The sequence below is a fragment of the Vidua macroura genome, chromosome 24 (assembly GCF_024509145.1).
Source record: "Vidua macroura isolate BioBank_ID:100142 chromosome 24, ASM2450914v1, whole genome shotgun sequence".
NCBI classification, from domain to species: domain Eukaryota; kingdom Metazoa; phylum Chordata; class Aves; order Passeriformes; family Viduidae; genus Vidua; species Vidua macroura.
This window is the reverse complement of record NC_071594.1, coordinates 832267-847428: the sequence shown is the minus strand read 5'-3', so window position 1 is coordinate 847428 and position 15162 is coordinate 832267. Positions and strand designations below refer to the sequence as shown.

At 57.0% G+C, this 15162-nt stretch overlaps 1 protein-coding gene across 1 annotated transcript; it reads right to left on the bottom strand.

The window, feature by feature from the left end:
* Positions 1-240: 240 nt before the first annotated feature.
* Positions 241-4539, bottom strand: LOC128818725 (serine/threonine-protein kinase pim-1-like). The gene is made up of 7 exons (XM_053998292.1): positions 3689-4539; positions 3521-3572; positions 2950-3316; positions 2224-2397; positions 1834-1987; positions 734-1596; positions 241-450 (listed from the first exon to the last, which is right to left on the bottom strand). Exons 1-5 carry the CDS (start codon positions 4537-4539, stop codon positions 1881-1883), a joined length of 1551 nt encoding a protein of 516 aa, XP_053854267.1. The 3' UTR covers positions 241-450; positions 734-1596; positions 1834-1880.
* Between the last annotated feature and the right edge of the window lie 10623 nt (positions 4540-15162).

Below are 15162 nucleotides of genomic sequence, written 5' to 3'. Positions count from 1 at the left end.
AGCCAGTGACAGGATGAGTCCCTAAGCCAGGGGCTCGGCCTTCCTCGTGGTGAGGGGCACCAAGGAAGGCAACAGTGTGATGGAGACTACCATGGGCTGGGAACTCACTGGGGGAAAAGAGGGAGCAGATGGGAAGTAAAAGGCAGGTGGGAGAGAGAACAGTTCAGAGAAAGGCTTAGCTACTGCTTGAGCAAGCTGCAAAATGTCATTTGGGGTTATCCCAGATTGATTTCATTTCAGAAGCTATTGAACAAGTTTATTTTTTGGGTGGTGTCGTGTTTTCCCTGGGAGGTGTACACTCTAAAAACATTTGAGCTGTGTTGCTGAAATGCTCAAGCAAGTCTGTGCTGCAGGTCAGACCATTTCTTCTTTGGCTGATTCTGGCCCGGTGCTGAACTCCAGCAGAGCCCTGGCAGAGCCCAGAGCAGCCTCAGCACCCGCAGAGCCCGGCTGCAAGGAGGGAAACCAGAAAGCGCCCGTCAGCTGAAGGCTCCTGTCCCCTTGTCCCAGCCACCCGCGGTGCCCAGGCCATGCTGGCCGTGCCCAGAACAGTGCCCAGAGCTGCCCATCACCGCTGCCTTTGGCAGCAGAGCAGGAGGGCAGGACATGTGCCCAGCCTGCAGCCAGCCACGGCACATCCAGCCCTCAGCAGCTGCCCGGAGCAGGATGCTCCTGTGCTCGCTGCCATCTCCCCAAAGCTCTGATCCCACCATGCCAAGCAGACGGGACCCACCTGACACCATCCACCGCTCGAAGAAAAGCTGGTCCCAAACGATGTCCTCAGCCTTCTCCAAGGGCACGGCCCATCCACGCCGCAGCTGCTCCCAAGCACTTCCCCATCCAGACTGGACCCCACCTAGAGGATGCTTCCTCTAGAAAAACACACAACAAATTATTGAAAATATATTATAGACAAAAAGGAAAACAAGAAAAAAGGTCAGAAATCTTACCTCTGTCAGGGGCTTGAGAAAGGCCCGAGCCCTGCATGCCAGGAAAACCCACCCACAGGTGAGGGAAGCCCAGGCTTTCGCCATTCCCCCACTGCACTGCCCCCCATGGTGATCCCAAAGCAAACAAGGGCAGTGGAGCAGCCCAAGCTCTTCCTTGCCTGCAAAGCAAATCAGCCCCTGCACAGGTTCTGGAGTCCCACCTCTGCTCCCACCATGGGGGTTTGTTTGTGTCGGGCTGGCTGCCCCAGCCCCAGCCCCAGCCCCAGCCCGGGGCATGGTGGGTGGTGGGGGCTGTTGGCAGGGCCAGGAGCCCACTCCCATTTCGTACCCACCCCAGCCCATGCCCCGAGCCCTGCCAAAAGCAGCCTGGCAGCCAACTGAAGGATCAGCTGCATCCGCCCCAGCAAAGGGGAACCTTTGGTTCCCGGCCAGGCTGTGCAATGCCCAAATCTGGGAGCATCCCCCTGCGTGTGGACTCATCTGCAAATTCCCTGTGGAGCCTGGCTTTGGAGAAGGTGCCAGAATCAAAGTCCATCATCTTCAGCTGGCCAGGCCAAGTAAGACATTGTCGTCCTTGAAGTTGTCCTTGGTGTCTCCAGCAGCAGCCCCACTGGGTACAGCTTCTCCAGGGGCTCTTTCTCCTTCCCTGGGGCCAGACCAGGCTGTCAGGGTTCTGCCCAGGGCTTCAGCGGTCAGTGAACCAGGACAAGCAAAACCAGCTCAGATGGTAGCCACCAGTGCTTGCCACACCAGGTCTCTAGCTCAGCTCCAGCCCAAGAGCTGCATGTTCCCTTCTGCTGACCCCTGCTCAGAGCTACAGGCAGAACAAAACTTGTCTGGTTGGCTTTGTCACTGATTGCAAAGAGATGTGTGGAGCTGAAACCTGCCAGGCCCCTGGATCCAACTGTGCACGTGGAACTCTCCCATCTTCTAGGGCAGAGGAACACCCTGCACCCAAGGATCGCAGAAAAGCTCTTCTAAGGACAGCCTGTCCAAGGGCTGCATGGACAAACACCTCTTAATGACATCCTGGCACTCTGGGGAGAGAAACCAGGAATCACCAGTCAGTTCCCATGCCCAGGCCACGATGGGTGTGCCCATGATGGATGTGTGTAGAGCTGGGCCTAAACTTCCCCATGTATTCTCTGTTTGGAGGAGAGCAGGAGAACAGGACATGTGCCATCTCCTCAGCAGCTGCCAGAGCAGGATGCCCACGAGCTGCTGCTGTCTCCCAGCACTGGTATTGCCCCCGTGGCCAGAGATGAGGATCCACCTTGAGAGAGCCGTCGTGGGAACAAGATCTGCCCCCAGATGATCTCCTGGCCCCTCCTGAACGGGTGCTTGCCCATGACCAGGTGGTACAGCAGGAGGCCCAGAGACCAGATCACTGCCTCGCCGTGGTAGCGTTGGTGGTGGATCCACTCTGGTGGGCTGTAGGACAGGGTTCCTTTGGAACACAGACAGAGTTCAGCAGGGGGATGCTGCTGCTCCCAGAGCCTGGCCCCAGCACCCCTGGGCATGTGGGGGCTGCCCCAGTGGCACACGGGGTGACCGCTGCCCTCTCACCAGCACCTGGGACTTGTGTACAGACTCGGGGCTGGAAAAGAAGCCACCGGTGCTGGAAGAGGGCAGCAGAAACCCTGGGAAGGCCCAACCATGACACACAAAAGAAAAACTCATCCACTGGTGGAGAAACCCACTCAACTACCTACCTGCACAGCCCCCCAAAAATGTTAACAAGCCAAGGCAAACAAGGGGAGCAGAGCAGTCTAAGCCCTTCCTCGCCTGCACACCAAACCGTCTGGGGCACGGGGTCAGACCCCCCTCTCTGCTACCCCCATGGGGGTTTTTGTCAGGCTGGCTGCCTCAGCTCCAGCCCCAGCCCAGGGCACAGTGGGTGCTGAAGGCTGTCAGCAGGGCTGGGAGCTGGACCCCCTCACACCCCTACTCAAATCAACTTGGCTCCAGCATTAATCCAGCATCCCCTGGCAGGGCTCACCTGCAAACTGGGTGTAGGCTGTGTCTTGGAGGAAGGCGCCACAGCCAAAGTCGATCAGTTTCAGCTGCCCAGTGGCCAGGTCGAACAGGATGTTCTGGGGCTTGATGTCCCTGTGCAGGACTTCACAGCTGGTGCAGTGCTGCACGGCCTCCAGCACTTGGCGGAACAGCCCCCGCGCCTCCTCCTCCGGCAGGAACCTCCGCTCCGCCAGGAAACCCGACAGGTCCTGGCACCGCTCCGGACGCTCCAGCACCAGCAAGAAACTGTCGGGGAGCTCAAGCCACTCCAGGAGCTGAATGACACCAGCGCAGCCAGAGGACACCTTGGCCAGCAGCACGATCTCCAGGGGTGCGCTGGTGCCATCGGGCTGCGGGAGGAGCGCGATGCCGTCAGTGGGGCTGAGGCCGTGCCGGGGCTGGGAAACCCATCAGCCAGCCCGGGATGCTCTGCATGCCCCGCTCAGCCCACGCCCGCTCTCCCTGCAGGGCTCCCGGCAGCTCCCACCCTGCCGGGCCCCGGCTCATCCCCGCCCGGCACGGCCCGGCTTCTGCCGCTGGCCCCGCTCACTCACCAGCTCGCCCCAGTGCCGGATGTGATCCCGCGGCACCCTTTTGATGGCCACCCGCGAGCAAGGGAGAGCAGCGGGTTCAGCTCGCCCCCCGCCTAGCTCAACCCCATCCCCCTCCTCCTCCTGCTCCTCCTCCTCCTCCTGCGCCCACTGCCGGCCCCGCCGCTCACCGGGGCGCCGTCCGAGAGCCGCGTGGCCGCGAAGACGCTGCCGAAGCCGCCGCTGCCCAGCAGCGAACCCAGCCGGTACCGCTCCTGCAGGGCCTCCTGCGCCTTCCCTGCGGGCGGGACGCGGCTGTCAGCGCTCGGCCCGCGGCCAGGAGCGGCCCCCGAGCGCCCCCCGAGCGCCCCGGGCCGGCCATCCCCAGGCGTTCGCTCCTGGCAACGGGACAGCGGCGGCTCGGGGCCGGCGGCCGCGCTGCCGAGCGGCGGAGCTCGGGCCGGGGAAGCCGCAGCGGAGGCGGCGGGAGCGGCCGCGCCGCCTGTGTCCTCCGCGGCGCCCGGGAGGAGCCGGGGCTGGGGCCAGGCTCCGGCCAGGCGGAGCCAAAGGGCGGCGATGCCGCCCCAGCCCCAGGCACTGATGCCCGCCCAGCAGCGCCACCGCCAGCACAGCCAGAGCCGGGCGGAGCCGAGACCGCAGCGGGACGGCCGGGGGCGGGGACGGGGCAGCCCCGCCCGGGGCCGGGGGCGGGCCGGGGGCATGGCCCGGCCCCACAGGGGGAGAGGGAGACTGAGAGAGGAGGCGACAGCGGGAAAGGGAGAGGAGATGCAAGAGGGACTCGACAAAGCTGCTTCTTTCGCTGCTTTCACTGCTGCCGCTGCTGCCGCTGCAACTGAAGCTCCGGGGCCGTTTGTTCCCGTGTCCATTTGGTCGTTGCCCGCTCGCCCCTGCGTCCAGCCCCGCGCTCCCCAGGGCAGCCCCTGAGCCTGTCCAAACACGGGAACTTTGCCCTGTTCAGCCCAGACCCAGAGTCTGGACTCCTGCACAGTGGCAGAGGAATTCTCTCGGTCGATGCTGTGCATTGTCCCTGCTGAGGATCAAACCCTATCAGGGCACATTGCCTGGCTGGAGGATTCCCTGGCCCTGGCCCTGTGCTTAAGGGTCCAGCACTGCTTTCCAGCAAAAATTGGAAGGCAAACTGTATGTAGCTCATGGTATTTTAGAGTGTCTAGAGCTCACTAAGTCACCAATCTGAGAGGTGAGATGCATTTGGAATTCATGCAATGGAGAAGTAGTGCAAGATGGAAAAAGGGAGCAGAGAAATAAATGGAGGAAAACATATTGGATTGTTTCTTCCAATTTTCATTTCACTTCTGGAAAGCTGTTTCAGTTTTCCTGGAATCTTCTCCACAGTCCTGTCTGCTCTTCTCAAGAACCTTTCCTGGAGAACGAGGTTGAGCTCCTGTCACAAGATGTGCCACCAACTGCAGCTTTTCTTGGCTTTCCACCGTGTGTGCAGCAGGACTCTTGCAGCCAAGCAGGACAAAGGTTTGGAGAACTTGACAGCTTATTCTTTCTTTTCCTGGTGAGCTGGGCAGTTGTGCCACTGGTGAGGTTTTCATTGTGACTGTTCCAGCCTTGGAAAACAGGAGGTGGAACCAGGACTTGTTAGAGAATACAAGCCTGACAATGCAGAGAAAGAATCTCCAGAGCCTGCAGCCAGAAATGGAGAGTTGTGTGATCATCATTCCCACATCTCCATGGACACCTGGAAAGTGATCTAGAAGATGAAAATGGGCTGACAGAGGTTGTTTGTTTCTGTGTTCAGTTTGGGTGATTCTACATCTCCTGCACTGGTATAAATCAAGAGCACAGTCAGTTCATGATAAGCACCAGAACAAGCTGGACATCTGAGATCAGGTGACAGAAAGAATTTGAAAAGGAAAAATGCAGGGAATGACTTGGTGAACTTTGTCTGGAAGAAGGGTATTTTTTTCTAATTATTTCTAGTCCATTGCTTCTGCTTTTATCCTTCTTACAAGGCCATTTGCATCCCAGATTTCTCATGAAATGAGAACCCTGAGCTTCTGGAACTGCCTGAAAGGTGCCCTGTTCTTCTGCAGGGACACTCAGGCTGAAACAGGAGGCCATTGTGTTAAATTTTGAAGCAATGTATTAAACAAAAACCAGTTCTTAAGCAGAGATTGATGTCACTCCCCCAGACCAACCACCATGGGCAAATCTCAGGCTCAGCCTGGAGCAGTGACCTTGAGGGGTGTCTCCACTGCAGGGAGGAATCTCCACAGCCCCCAAGAAGGGAAATGTCAGGAGACACTGCCATTAAAATTTAGGACGGGGCTTTTCTAGTCTGAAGTGCTGCCCTATTGGTCAGATGTACCCAGGCTGAGCCAGCTCAGCAGCTCTGCAGAAGCTCTCAGTGGTGTCACGTGGTTGTTCCTTTCTCTGGGGATTTTTCCAGCCCTGACACAGCTTCAGCTCCCTCTGAGGATGTGGAATTTAGGGATGGAGGAATCAGGCTGGTTTCAGCATTATTCACCCCAAAAGCAGCACGACCCCCCTCCTTTATTTCCCACTGGGGGCTTTGCAAACAGAGCCTTGCTGGAGTTGTTTGAGCCCTTTGCAGGCTGAGCCTCCTGCTCCAGCAGGAACTGCCTTTCCTGTGCCAGGAGCAGGGCAGGTCCTGCTGCAGGAAAAGCCCCAGGCCAGCCCCAGTACAGGGAAGGCCTCGGGCACAAGGGCAGAGTGCCGTGCTGGGAGCTGTGCCAGGGAGAGCCTGAGGCACCAAAGGCACCTTGGCAGCAGCAGCTGCTTGCAGGGCACGGCCAGAAGCCTCCCTTGGCAAGCCGGCCTGGTGGCCAGCACTGCAGAGCTGCTGCCTCAGGGCTCATTTCTGGCTGGGCTCTGCCCCAGCCCACAGAGTGTGACCTCAGCCCTGGCTCTGTCACGGCCCTTGTGCCTGAGCCCTGCAAAGCCCAAAGGTCACCTGTGCCACCCTGGCTCTGCCAGCCCCTGGGGCAGGGGGAGGAAAGGCAGAGAAGGGGCTGGGTTTGGCTCTTGGATGCGGGGTCCAGCAGAGACAATGAGGAGTCAAGGGAGCATTTCAAGATCTGCTAATCATGATGCCTTTGACAAAAAGTCTGAGTTTCCCGTCACAAAATCACTCTGGGTAGCACTGACAAAAAAAGCAGAGAGCCAGACCAACCCTTGGTACCCCTCCATTCACAGCTGCACAGGGAAATGTAGAAAAGATTAGAGATGCTGACAATGAAACTGAAGTCTTCAAAAAGGCCACATTATTTTTCAAGCACATTGGAAGTAGGATCACTCTGAAATAGAGGAAGGTGAAATGAGCAAAGGGCACCTGTGTGGGACCAGCAGGTCTCACTGCACTGGGGCACAGGGAGCCCTGTTTTCCCTCTGGGCTCCCCAGGGTTCAGGCTGAGAGCAGTGTCAAAGATGAGGCAGCAGCACAAACCTGAGCTCAGAGAAAAAAGGCTGAGCAAAGTTCAGCCAAAAAAGTGAAGTATTTTTGAGGGGATTCTTAATAAAAAAATCATAGGAATGACACAATGAAATCTCTCCCAGCTTGTCAATATCTTCTTTCAATAGTCCATGACTCCCAGAGTGAAAAAATGTCCAACAGCAGCTTCATCAGCCACTTCTCCTGCTGGCACTGGCAGACCCGCGGCAGCTGCAGCTCCTGTACTTCTGCCTCTTGCTGGGCATCTCCCTGGCTGCCCTCCTGGGCAACGGCCTCATCATCAGCGCCGGAGCCTGCAGCCACCACCTGCACATGCCCATGTTCTTCTTCCTGCTCAACCTGGCCCTCAGCGACCTGGGCTCCATCTGCAACACTGTCCCCAAAGCCATGCACAATTCCCTCTGGGACACCAGCACCATCTCCTACACAGGATGTGCTGCTCAGCTGTTTCTGTTTCTCTTCATCTCAGCAGAGTTTTCCCTCCTGACCATCATGTGCTACAACCGCTACGTGTCCATCTTCAAACCCCTGCACTATGGGACCCTCCTGGGCAGCAGAGCTTGTGCCCACATGACAGCAGCTGCCTGGGCCAGTGCCTTTCTCAATGCTCTCATGCACACGGCCAATACATTTTCCCTGCCCCTGTGCCATGGCAATGCCCTGGGCCAGTTCTTCTGTGAAATCTCACAGATCCTCAAGCTCTCCTGCTCATATTTCTTCCTCAGGGAACTCGGGGTTTCTGTTTTCACTACCTTCTTAGCTTTTGCCTGTTTGGTGTTCATGGTTTTCTCCTATGTGCAGATCTTCAGGGCTGTGCTGAGGATCCCCTCTGAGCAGGGACAGCACAAATCCTTTTCCACCTGCCTCCCTAACCTGGCCGTCCTGTCTCTCTTTCTCAGCACTGGCACATTTGCCTATCTGAAGCCCCCCTCCATCTCCTCCCCATCCCTGGATCTGGCCCTGTCAGTTCTGTACTTGGTGGTGCCTCCAGCCCTCAACCCCCTCATCTACAGCCTGAGGAACCAGGAGCTCAAGGCTGCAACTGTGGAGACTGATCACTGGACGATTTCAGAAACAGTAGACTTACGGCCTATTTCTGCAAATCATGTGTAATAAAATTAATCTTTGATATTTCTTGTTGGGTTTTGAGGTTGGTTTCTTCTTTTTATTCCTCTGATTTGGTTTTTTAATGTTGTCCACAAAGAAATGCCATTGCTTGTGCCATTTCTCATTTTGTTTCTCTCCACCTTTGCTGAGGCTCCAGACTGTGTCAAGGAGGAGCTGTGCTCTCAGCCACTTTAAATGAATGAAAGGATCTCCCAGCAGAGTTTTCACTGGAGATCCCCCTTTTGTTGCCTTCTCTGGAGCTGCAGCAGCAATGTCTGTGTGCAGAGCTGGGGGCAGATCAGTGCTGGCACAGCAGCTGTGCCCAGCAGCAGCAGCACTTGGTGTTGCCAGTGCTGCTCCTGTGGCCCTGCCCTGCTGCCCTGGTTGTCCTGGTGTTGCTGCAGGGCCTGAGTGCTCTCGGGGCCGGGCACAGTCCTGGGGGTGGCAGTGCCGGGGCTGCAGCAGGGACAGGTCATGGGCACTGCTGGGGCAGTGCTGACACCTCAGGCCAGGGCCTGGGGGCTCCAGGCTCCTTGCCCAGGCTCTCTCAAGGACACAGCCAGACCAATGCTCAGCACAGAAAATCCCTGTGAGCAGCCCCAGGCTGGCCGTGGGCAGGCTGGGGGCAAACAGCACGGCTGGTGCTCTGCAAGGGCCCTGGGGGAGAGGGGAAGGAGCAGCAGAGCAGGGGCTGATCCATCCCCAGTGCGCTGGACAGCCCAGGGCAGCGTCCCAGAGCGTCCTCATGGAGCTGCCAACAACATCCCCCCTCTGCAGCCCTGGCCTCTCCCCCAGCTCACACAGGTGCCACATCCTTGCAGGCACAGACACAGCAGCGCTGGCTCAGGAGCCCCTGTTTGCATTGCACACAGCAGGCGGGAGCACCCCCATGCTGGTGCTGTGGGGACATGAACCTGAGGGAGCACAAATGCCATCAGCCCCTGGGGCCAGGAAGGGCTGGGGGACGCCAGGGAAACCACTTAGCTTTGTCCTGGCCTCTGCAGTCAGCCAGAAAGTTTGTTCCCATCAGCTGGGAGTGTCCTGTCCCACTGCAGATGCTGTTGCTCAGAGCCAGGGCTGCCTGGCAGCCACCCCCAAACTGCCCTGAGCATTTCCTTGGCTTCTCCTTTGCTTTCTTTACTCTTCCTGATACAAATTTCTTCCTCTTGCCCACCCCTGTTCCTTCCCCTGCAAACAGCCCATCCCTGTTTGCCCTCTCCTCTCTGGCCCCACTCCCCATTGCAGTTCCTGACTTGACCATGGGAACATCCCTTGGGGAGCAGGATCATCCCACAATTGCTGCAGGAATTGTCTGCAGGCTCCTGCAGTGCCCCGTGCTGCTCCCTTGCCAGAGGCAGCCCAGGCCAGGGGGGCACATCTGGGCTGCTGTGTCTGCCTGTGGGGCTCCCTGTTCTGGGCAAGGAGGAGGAGCTGCAGAGGCTCTGCAGGACTGACAGGATGGGCTTTGGGGCTCTGAGGAGAAGCTGAGGGACCTGGGCTGCTGGAGCTTCTGAAGAGGAGGCCCAGGGCTCCTCCTGCAACTGCTCCAAGGGTGGTTTCAGAGAATCAAAGAATCAGTAAGGCTGGAAATGTCCTTGGAGATCATCAAGTCCAACCTGTGCCCTGACACCGCCTTGTCTCCCCTGAGCCTTCTCTTCTCCAGGATAAGCAACCCCAGCTCCTTCAGGTGCTCCTCACAGGACTTGTGCTCCACAACCCTCACCAGCCTTGTTGCCCTTCTCTGGACATGCTCCAGCCCCTCCATGTCCTTCCCAAATTGGGGGCCCAGAACTGGACACAGCACTCTAGGTGCTGCCCAATCAGTGTCCAGCACAGGGGAAGAATCACTGCCCTGCTCCTGCTGGCCACACCATTCCTGATTCAGGCCAGGAGCCATTGGCCTTCTTGGCCACCTGGGCACACTGCTGGGTCATGTCCAGCCTACTGTCCATCAGTCCCTGCAGGTCCCTTTCTGCCTGGCTGCTGTCCAGCCACTCTGTCCCCAGCCTCTAGCACTGCAGGGGTTGTTGTGGCCAAAGTGCAGGACCCGGCACTTGGACTTGTTAAACCTCACCTTGTTGGATTTGGGCCCTGGATCCAGCCTGTCCAGGGCCCTCTGCAGAGCCCTCCTACCCTCCAGCACTTCCACACTCACACCCAGCTTCGTTTCATCTGCAACTTTGCTGATGTTGGACTCAGTCCCCTCATCCAGATCATCAATGCATGTATTGAAATCCACGCTGGCTGGCTTTGATCCCTCGACCATCCTGTGGGTGCCCTGTGATGGCACTCAAGGTGATCTGTTCCAGAACCTTGCTGGGCACCGAGGTCAGGCTGACAGGCCTGGAGTTCCCCAGATCCTCCTTCCAGCCCTTCTTGGGGATGGGCTCACACTGGCACCTCCAGTCCTCTGGCACCTCCCTGGTGAGCCAGGACTGATGGTAAATGATGGACAGCAGCTTGGGGAGCTCATCCACCAGCTCCCTCATCCCCCTAGGATGGATCCCATCTGATCCCATACACCTCTGAGCATCTGAGTGCTCAGCAGGTCACCAACTGCTTCCTCCTGGATTACAGGGGCCTGTTCTGCTCCTTGTGCACATCTGCCAGCTCAGGAGAACTCTTGTCCTGAGGACAACCTGTCCTAATATTGAAAATCCTCAAACACTTTCTAAGTTGCCTGACATTCTGTCCAAAGTTGATGCATCCTCTTCTTTCCCTTCAGTTCCCACAAAAGCTCCATGGGCAATCAGGGCAGTCATTTTCCTCACCAGCTCATCTTTTGCCACACCGGGACAGGCTGCTCCTTCCCCCTTAAGATTACTTTCTTGAAATGTGTCCATCCTCCCTGGACCCCTTTGTTTTTAAGGGCTGTTTCCCTTAAAAAAAATCAGTACCTGATTCGGTACTCCCCAAATCAGCATCCTAAATAGGTCAAAGTCTGCCCTTCCTAATTCCAGTATGGAAGTTTTGTTGCTACCCCTCCTTCTTTCACAGAACATTGAAAACTTGATTATTTCATGGTCACTTGTGCCCCAGGCAGCCTCCGACCCCCACATCTGCCACCAGCCCTTCTCTGTTTGGGAACAGCAGGAGACAGAACATTCCTTGGGAGTCTTTCCAAAAATTTGGTAAAACAGAAAACTCCTTCACACCAATACAGCATTAAGAAGCAGCATTCTTTATTCAGCTGGATGCACGGGGGATAGCTCCTCCAAAAGCAGAGCATGCTGAATGCAGGAAAGTTTCTGTTCATATTCTGTATTTTGCACACATATCCATTGATTGTCCTGGACTAAACACACAGACAATAATCATTTCCCCCAAATCATTAACATATTTCCCCTCCCCTTTACCCATGCATTCTTCTGTCCTGGGGGTCTCTCTGGTGATCCCTGGTGGCCGGGGACCCCAATGTTCCAGTCGGCCTGGCTGAGCTGGCATGACACTGAGGCTGGTGAACTTCCAGTTCCCCTTCTCTCACAATGGGCATTGTGTGGTTTCCATAGGCCTGGGTTTTTGGAGAACAAGCTCCAGGTGTTAGCTCACCTGGTGGAGACAATTTATCATCTGGTAACATGAGGTCACAGAGTGGGCTATGACATCACAGAGAGGGTTATGTGAGGTCATTGAGCAGCTACAGCATCATCGACTGCCTCTGTGACATCACAGGGCAGAGGTCTGATATCACAGAGCAGACTATGACATCACAGAGTTGGCTGTGACATCAGAGACCAGCTGTGTGACATTAGAGAATGAGCTGTGACATCACAGAGGGGCTGTGTGACATCCCAGGAGGGCTGTGTGAGGTCACTGGGTTGGTCACTCCTCCCCAGCTCCCCCTCACAGTTTCTCCCAACAAGTCCAATGCTGTTCATGCCCAGCAGGGTCCCTGTCCCCCGCTATCCCCCCAGTTCACCTGCAGCCACAGCCTCCACCAAAGGATGTTCCACAGGATCCAGCCCAGAGCCTGACATGAGGAAAAGGGGCCAGGGCTGTGTGACCAGGGCATCAAGGACGTGGATTATCCAGGTCCCTGTGGCCTGGGTTGGGTTCCCCAGGGCAGGAAAGATACCTGGCAGCTGGAGCAGGCTTAGGGAAGGGCCTCCAAGGTGGGGCTGGAGCCCTTGGGCTGTGAGCAGAGGCTGAGGGAGCTGGGCTTGTCCAGCCCAGAGCAAGGAAAGCTGAGGGGCTCCTCATCCCAGCCTGGCAGTGCCAGCGAGGAGGGGATGGAGAACACAGAGCCAGGCTCTTCACCGGGGGGCCTGGTGGGAGACAAAAGCCAATGGGTGGAATGGGAAAGAGGGGAGATCAGCCAGGCCACGAGAAGACGAAATTAGTCAGGCTGGTTTCAGCATTTCCTCAACACCAAAAGCAGCCTGACCTCCCTTCTCCATCCACCACTGAAAGCTTTGCAAATCAAGAATTGTTTGATCTGTTTTGCCAGGATGAGCATCCTGATACAAGAACTTAATTGTGGTTATATCTACCACAGAACCACGTTTGTCTAAAATCAATATTAGTATGGAAATCATTTGTGCATGGTGGACTCATCAGACACTGCTGGGACGTTGCACATAGCTCAGGGAAGAGTGTGATTGTTATTAAATTGTGTCCTGTTCAACTATGGTCTGTTGGCCATGAAGAGAAACTTTATGTGCCTCTGAGTCGCACCAGTTCCTGACCCCCATTAGACACAAACCTGATGAGCTGTGGTTCCCACTCCAGTGGTGGCACTTGGACCTCCCTCCATCCCCAGATCAGAGTTGCCTTGTCCCAGAAGGTCCCTGGCAATGCAGGGATGAAGGAAACAGGACAGGCTGTGGGGATCAGGGGCAGGGCACGGCCGGGGATTTGGGGTGGTTATGAACCCAGGGCAGGACCCAGCCCTTGGCCTTGGTGAACCTCATCCCATTGTCCTGGGCCCATGGCTCCAGCCTGTCCAGATCCCTCTGCAGAGCTTCCTGCCCTCCAGCCCAGCCACACTCCCACCCAGCTTGGGCTCACCTGGGAACTGACTGAGGGTGCCCTCGATGGCCTCATCCAGATCAGCAGTAAAGAGATTTCACTGACTTGGCCCCAGTCCTGAGCCCTGGGGACACCCCTGGATGTGACTCCATTCCTCAGCTGCTCTGAGTGCCAGAAGTTGGATGAGGGAAATTGTGGGGAGGGGCTGGGGACAAAGTGTTATTGATTGTCAGCCATGAAGGGTCTTGATTTTCATATCTATTCCGACTGCATTAGAAGGTGCTGGGGGTCAATATCAATTGGACATTGATGATATCAATCTACAAACAGGAAAAGGAAACAGGGCAAACCAGTTCTCTCTGCATTGTTTTCAATATAGTATATTCACTTTCAGTAAACTTCTGAAATCTGTCTAATTAACTACAGAAGAATTGAAAACTCCAATTATTCCCAGAGGTCTTTCTTGTTTGGGTGTCTTGAACAAATGTTTATGAGCTTTTCCCACTGAATTCCTGAACTGAAGAAGTCAAGAAAGAAGAGGCCTCTGGAGTAGTAAAATTCATCAACAACCTCCAAGGTGCTGAGGATCCATCCCCATCAGAGCAGCAATGACCAGAAATGGGCACAGCTCTGTGGCTGCCCCAGCTCTGGGATGGGCCCTGGGCCTGGAGCAGGAGCAGCTCTGGAGGGCCCCAAGGCTGGGGCTCTTGTGCTGGCCTGGGCAGATGGGATGGCAGCAGGGGCTGCAGAGCTCTCAGCACCTCAGCCAGAGGGGAGCAGGGCAGCCAGGGAGCCTCCTTTTGCCTTAGCCAAGCCCCTTCCCCCATGGCTGGGGCTGAGTCCTGGCTGAGCTGCAGCTGCTGCTGTGCCCTTGCCAGGGGCTGAGGCCGTGGGGCCAGTGGCCAGAGCAGCCTGGCCTGAGCAGAGCTGTGGGGCCAGAGCCGGCTGGGCTGTGCTGGGGAGAGGCCCTTGGTGCTGCACAGAGCTCAGGGCAGCTGGCAGAGCTTGCAGGGAGCTGGGCTGGGCTCCGAGAGCCTGGCCCAGAAACCATCGGTGTCCGTCTCAGCCTGGCTGAGTGTGCAGGGGCAGGACTCAGCCCAGGCCTTGTGGGGCAGGGCCAGCGCCTGTGCAAGGCATTGAAAACAGGCAAGTGCACGAGAGAGGAGGCTGCTCTGTGCCCTTGGGGGCATGGACAGAGCAGGGAGGGCGCCCAGGACATTTGTCAGCACCAACCTCTGTCCCCAGACCTCAGCAGCCCTGGCTGCCGAGCCCAGCTTTGCCTTGGGCTGAGTTTGGCTGTGGTCCAGCTCCATCCTCCTGCGGGGCTCAGGGCCTGTTCCCGGCCATGGCCGGGAAGAGTTTTCTGCTGGGGAACACCTTGTTTGGTTAAGTTGATGGCCATTGAGGCTCGTGCCGCACTTTGCCTGATGATTTGCTCTGCTGGAATTTGGTATTGCTGGAAGAGAAAATGGTGAGTGTTTTGTTGATATCGACCTCAAAAGCTTCCTTTAATGGCTGCTGATAGTCAGGGAACATTTGCAGTGAGGCTACAGTGGAGTTGTGGCCAGTCTGTGGTTGTCCAAAGAACTCTGCTGAGGGTTCTGCTGCTGCCCAGTGCTTTCATTGGCCTCTTAATTGCTGGGCCTTGTCCTGGGGGGCCCGCTGGGGCTGCAGCCAGTGCTGGCTCCCACTGAAGCTGCCTGGCCAAGAGCAGCCCCAGGGGCACAGGGCAGAGGCAAGGCAAGGTGGGGAGGAGAAAGAGCAGGGACAAGATTGCCCTTGAAAGGCAGTCGTGCTCTGGGGCCCGCTCCTGGTCAGGGAGCCTGCCCAGAGCCGTCCCCTGCTCACCAGGGCCTTGAGGGGCAGCTGTCCAGTTGGGCCAAGGTGTGCCAGCAGCTCCAGCCGGGCTGGGGAGCCTTGCCAGCTCTGGGCCCTGCTGTGCAGGAGGGTCCCAGTGTGCCACTGGCAGCTGGGGGCCTCAGCCACTCCTCTCTCCAAAGGTGCTCCTGCCCATCTTCAGAAGACAAGCCTAACAACTCCGGCAAAGAGAACTTGACCCATCTTCCCAGCTCTTTACTTCTGTCCCCATATTCCCTGCCGCAGCTGCAGCACCCTCTTGAGCCCTTCC